Source organism: Musca vetustissima, unplaced genomic scaffold (assembly GCF_032173495.1).
Source record: "Musca vetustissima isolate MV318-11 ecotype Yass unplaced genomic scaffold, APGP_CSIRO_Mvet_v1 utg49954, whole genome shotgun sequence".
Taxonomy (NCBI): domain Eukaryota; kingdom Metazoa; phylum Arthropoda; class Insecta; order Diptera; family Muscidae; genus Musca; species Musca vetustissima.
This window is the reverse complement of record NW_026884792.1, coordinates 26,676-32,284: the sequence shown is the minus strand read 5'-3', so window position 1 is coordinate 32,284 and position 5,609 is coordinate 26,676. Positions and strand designations below refer to the sequence as shown.

Genomic DNA, 5,609 nt, shown 5'->3' with positions numbered 1-5,609 from the left:
ACGATATAGTCAATAAACCAATTATATATTATTTTTTAACAAAAAATCTGTATAATTAAATCATAATTTACGAGGTATTATTGTTTAAAAAAATCAATATGAAACTGTCTCGGACAGACTTGTTTTGATTCTTCTTCTTATTCTGTGAGATGCAATACAATGCCATTGATGACACACAACACACATGACGTTATACGCTTTTTAGTTGGTGTGTTCAACGTCAGAAGTTTTCTGTTTATGGCGTCTAATCTATTACAATTTAAGACGGGCTACGAGGGCTACTGTAAATATTTCTGGTCTAATAATAAAATTCGATTTTTTGTAATTAAAAAAAATTACTTTTATTTATTTCCGTTTATATCATCTCTGAAGTATCACAGTTACCTTATACATTGGCGAAGCTGTCTTTCGTGTAGCTGACGAATCTACCGCAAATTTTCACTCAGCTGTGGCTAGCATCTGCTTCATGTTCGCCACCTTTGGTTTATCCACCAACAACTGTCCAATTGTTATAACCTTGGATTTTGATATCAGCATTTCGGCAGTGGGCGGATTTACAAGGGGTGGTTGTGCCTTAGCAGCCTTTTTGGAAACTTTTTTACGGGCTCTCCTCCGGGCTGATTTCGACAGATATTTACCCTAAGTCAGCGCTCAGGTGACCCGGTTCCGATGATTCATCCATCTTTAGGATGGGAAGCTCATCGGCCGCAGCATCCACTTCGTCGGCCAGCTGCCTAAAGAGTTTCGAGATTTGCAGGTCAGCTATTGTATTAGTCAATGTAGTGCTAATCACAGTAGTATCCTTGACGTCTACCTCGTGTGTCAAGGGTGAGTCGTACCAGAGTTGATTCGGATGCTCTCCTGACTATGGTGGAAGGAACCGGTTTCCTCTAGACGGTTGAGGAGGTCCGCCTCTCCAGGCTTTCGTTTATGTCGTCGAGAATAATGGGTTTGAGGCAAAAGAATGGACCGGTAGAATAGCATGGGTTGTTATTATTTAAGGGGATTGAGTGAGTTCTGGTCTTGTAGAGTTCGAGACTGAGGGTGTCAAGGCAGCCACACGGGCATCAGTCGAAAAATCGCATACGTTCACATTGTTATTATTATTTTTAGAAGAAGGGGGGCATTAAAATTCGGCTCCATAGAAAAAACATTTTGTGAGGAATTGAGGTAGGAGGACTTCAGGTTTGGCACATTCAGATGGCTTATTTTATTGTAAAAGAATAAAGCTGAATGACGTTTAAAATCTAGTTTGACTCTGATATTTCTTGACATGGCAGACCTGAATCCTCGTATACGTTTCCGCCTTAAGCCTGAAAATCTTGTTGAGGCGCCCAGGTATAAACAAGGCTCCGTTCGACTGCACACCGTAGAACTCTGATGGGCACGAGGTCGCTTGATACCCCAGCGTTAGGAGGTCACTTTGGTAGGTAGTGACAACCTAAGACCTTGGAAATGGATATTTGAAGGCGCCATAATCGTCTCGTCAGTCACTCAGTCATTTCCTCAGAGACTCTCCCCCAACACCCGCTGATTGTCCACGACTGTTTATTTGATATTCACAGCTACCCAAAAATTATATTGGGCTTCCCACAACCTGTGAACTCCGTCCGTTAGCTTTCAGCTCTGCTCCCCTTAGGCGGTCTTGAGAAAAAACGGCTGATTTTCGCTTACATTATTAATAGATCTTTAAGTAGGCCAGCGATTGTCCAATCAGGGACAGCTGAGTGAACGAGTTTCTCACTTGAGTATTTTTTTTAATTAAACATTCAATTCCATTTCATTGTGACATTTTTATTTTGATTTAAAATAACGGAAGTTTATAAAATTTATACAATTCTCTCTTGACGCCATACGCTTACGCTTCCAATATGTTCATCACATTACGAGAGAAATGTCAACTGAAATTGACATTTGCTCGCTGTTGTTTTCATTCATTGATTTGCTCTCTCCGGTTCCACGTGCATTTCTTAACACACGCTTTAAACAGTTTTAAGATTTTCCAATTGAATTTTAATTTTTATTAAATAAAACTATTAGAAAAGACCACAAATAAATAATGGGTCGTAAAGCGGAATATAGTGAGAAAGTGAAAAAGGGACCGGGCCGGAAGGCACGTAAACAGGGACCACCCACATTCCCCAAGAAGACATTTGGTAAGTTTTTTATCTGCAGCCAACAGTTGGTGGTCACATTTCTAGAATTTCGATTTCTTGCCTTACAGCTCCCATGGAGGAAGAGGACAAAAAGTTGTCCCATCGCCAGAAACAGCGCTTGGCCAAAAGACTGAAGAGTAAACAAATCATTAAGGAGAAACAAAAATTGGCCAAGGAAAAGAAATTCCAGCAAAGGAAACAAAAAGAATATCACAGTGACAGTGATGAAGAGGAAGAGAAGGAACATCTAAATGGTAATGGCAAGATGGAGGTGGAAAGTGAAGTGGAATCTGAGGAGGAGAAACAACAAGTGGTGGCCAAGAATAACAAAGCCAAGCAAAAGAAAACTAAAGGTTTTACAGATGATAACCAAGAATGGTTAAAGCCCAAACAGAAGAAGGCTGGCAAACAATTCATTGAAGAAGAAGCCGAGGAAGTTGAAGAGGAGGAGAGTGATGATGAGGAACAAGATGGTGATGAGGAACAAGAGGATGATGAAGTTGACGCTAGTGATGCTGATGATGATGAAGAAGTCGAAGATGAAGAGGAGGAAGACGATGATGACGAAGAAGATGGTGAGGAGGAGGAAGATGAAGAGGAATCTGAGGACGATGACGCCAAGATTAAATTGGGAAAATTGGATGATTTATCAGATGATGATGATGAGGCAAATTCTGATGATGATTTTGATGTTTCTGGTGATGAGGATGATGATGAAGACGACGAAGATGATGATGAGGACGATGATGATGAAGACCTACTGCCCATTGAAAAACAAAATAAGAAATTGAAAAAACGTGAAGCCAAAGAAGCCAAATTGGCTGCCGAGGAAATGCAAATGTCCGTTGATCAACAAGAGATATTCCAATTCCCCGAAGAGGATGAAGAAAAAGAAATCACTTTGCAGGAAATTCAACAACGCATCAAGGATGTGACACTGGTATTGTCCGATTTCAATAAGTATCGCCAACCTGACAGGCCCAGAAGTGATTATATGGACCTGTTGCGCAAGGATTTGTGTGTCTACTACAGTTACAATGAATTCCTTATGGGCAAACTAATGGACATGTTCCCATTGAGCGAACTTATGGAGTATTTGGAAGCCTCAGAAGTGGCTAGACCTCTGACTATACGCACCAATACCTTGAAGACCAGAAGAAGGGACTTAGCTGCTGCCCTAATTAATCGTGGTGTTAATTTAGATCCCTTGGGAAAATGGACCAAGGTTGGTTTGGTTATCTACAGTTCCCAAGTACCCTTGGGTGCCACCCCAGAATATTTGGCTGGTCATTATATGATCCAAGGTGCCTCTTCTATGCTGCCTGTTATGGCCTTGGCTCCCCAAGAAAATGAAAGAATTTTGGATATGTGTTCTGCGCCAGGTGGCAAGGGTTCCCATATTGCTGCTGTCATGAAGAATACCGGTGTGTTGTTTGCCAATGATGCCAACAAGGATCGTATTAAGGCCGTTGTTGCCAATTTCCATCGTTTGGGTGTGGTCAACTCCATTGTGTCCTGCGAAGATGGTGCTAAGTTTAGACAAATTATGACCGGTTTCGATAGAATTCTATTGGATGCTCCCTGTACTGGTACTGGTGTTGTTTCCAAAGATCCCAGTGTCAAGACAACCAAATGTCCCGTTGATGTCCAGAGATGTTACAACTTGCAACGTAAACTTTTGCTAACGGCCATCGATTGTACCGATGCCAAGTCTGCTACAGGTGGCTACATTGTCTATTCCACCTGTTCGGTGTTGCCGGAAGAAAATGAATGGGTCATCGATTATGTGCTGAAGAAACGTAATGTTAAATTGGTACCAACTGGCCTTGATTTTGGCGTTGAGGGTTTCACCAAATATCGCCAATACAGATTCCATCCATCCTTAAATTTGACCAGGCGTTATTATCCCCACACCCATAATATGGATGGTTTCTTTGTGGCTAAACTGAAGAAATTCTCCAATACCATACCGGTGAGTAAGGAACAGCAAGAGGAGGATGAGAAGCAATTGGACGAGGGTATAGCCACAGCTGACGAAGAAAAGGTTGAACTTCTCAATGCCGAGGATGGTGAGGAAGGAGCCGCTGATGGTGAGGAATTGACCAAGGGCAAAAAATTGGGTAAACGTGCCGGTAAACCTGTACTCAGCGAATTGGATTTGACCATTAAGAAACAAAAATTGGAACAAAGCAAACAGAAATATATTGCCAAGGTATTTGAACCACCGGTAAAGGTACCCAAAAAGAAAAAGGATGCCCCCGCTGAGGATAAGACAAAAACAAATGGAGAGGTCAAGGATAAGAAGGAAAATAATAAAAACGAAAAGAAAAATGTGGAAAATAAAAAGGTCGATTCTAAGACCACAGTTGAGGAGAAAGAGACTCCCGAAGAGAAGCCCCAAAAGAATAAGAAGAAAAATAAACAACAATCCCAGGAAACTGTCGAAGTGAAAAAATCATCACAACCCGTTGAAGTAAAGAAACAACAACCTGTTGAAAAACAAAAGTCCACAGAGAAACCACAGAAATCCAAACAGAAAAATAATGAGCAGAAAGCTGAAGAAAAACCACAACAACAAAAACCCCAACAAACTAAAAAGAATAAACAGGAGAAACAAAAACAGCCACAACCAACAGCTCCAGCTAAACCACCTCAAAAGGAACAAAAGAAATCGGCCGAAGCTTCTACACCACCCCAAAAGAAAAACAAAACACCGAAAAATGATGCCGATCTGACTTCCTCACCCACCCTGCTCGAAGGTAAACCCATTAAACAAAATAAACTCAAACAGAAATCAAAACAAGTGGGTAAATTGAAAAATAATAAAAAGTAAAAATATTAAAAACAATTATTAATATTACAATTTGATAAACAATTTTTAGAAGTATAACCATTTTTTTGTGTTTATTATAAATAATAAAAAATAGATTTTATTTTTTTTAAACATTATTAAGTAAAATGAAAAAACGAAGAAAGTGAAAAATAAAATAAATACCTATTTTATTATAGGTAGATTGTTAAAACAAAACAAAAAAAATGTTGTTTATTTTATAGTAGACACACACCCACATAATAATTCACACTAAAATAATAAAAAAAAATTAGAATCATGTTTGGAAGTTTAAAATTGTTTGATAATTAAAAATATTCAATCAAATTTGCGACAATTTTTGGGAAATAGAAAACGACTTGGTAATAAAAATATGTTTGGTAAAAAAAATATTTAAAAAACGTTTGGTAATAATAAATATTTAAACCAATTTTTGGTAATAAAAAATATTTAAACCAATTTTTGGTAATAAAAAATATTTTAAAGATGTTTTTAAAAAATCCACGCCTATTTAAAAAAATATTTTTAAAAAATCCACGCCTATTTAAAAAAATATTTTTAAAAAATCCACGCCTATTTAAAAAAATATTTTTAAAAAATCCACGCCTATTTAAAAAAATATA

At 38.4% G+C, this 5,609-nt stretch overlaps 1 protein-coding gene across 1 annotated transcript; it reads left to right on the top strand.

The window, feature by feature from the left end:
- The first annotated feature begins 2,056 nt into the window (after positions 1-2,056).
- LOC133331810 (uncharacterized) lies at positions 2,057-4,989 on the top strand. The gene is made up of 3 exons (XM_061540185.1): positions 2,057-2,156; positions 2,225-2,655; positions 2,740-4,989. The coding sequence occupies exons 1-3, from the start codon at positions 2,060-2,062 to the stop codon at positions 4,987-4,989; spliced, it is 2,778 nt and encodes a 925-aa protein (XP_061396169.1). The 5' UTR covers positions 2,057-2,059.
- Positions 4,990-5,609: the final 620 nt, after the last annotated feature.

Bases quoted from the DNA above. Each gene is read 5' to 3' on its own strand.
- LOC133331810 (XM_061540185.1), top strand. From the start codon at position 2,060: ATGGGTCGTAAAGCGGAATATAGTGAGAAAGTGAAAAAGGGACCGGGC. The intron at 2,157-2,224 runs GTAAGTTTTTTA...CTTGCCTTACAG, and splicing joins ATTCCCCAAGAAGACATTTG to CTCCCATGGAGGAAGAGGAC. The intron at 2,656-2,739 runs GTTGACGCTAGT...GATGGTGAGGAG, and splicing joins AGGAACAAGAGGATGATGAA to GAGGAAGATGAAGAGGAATC.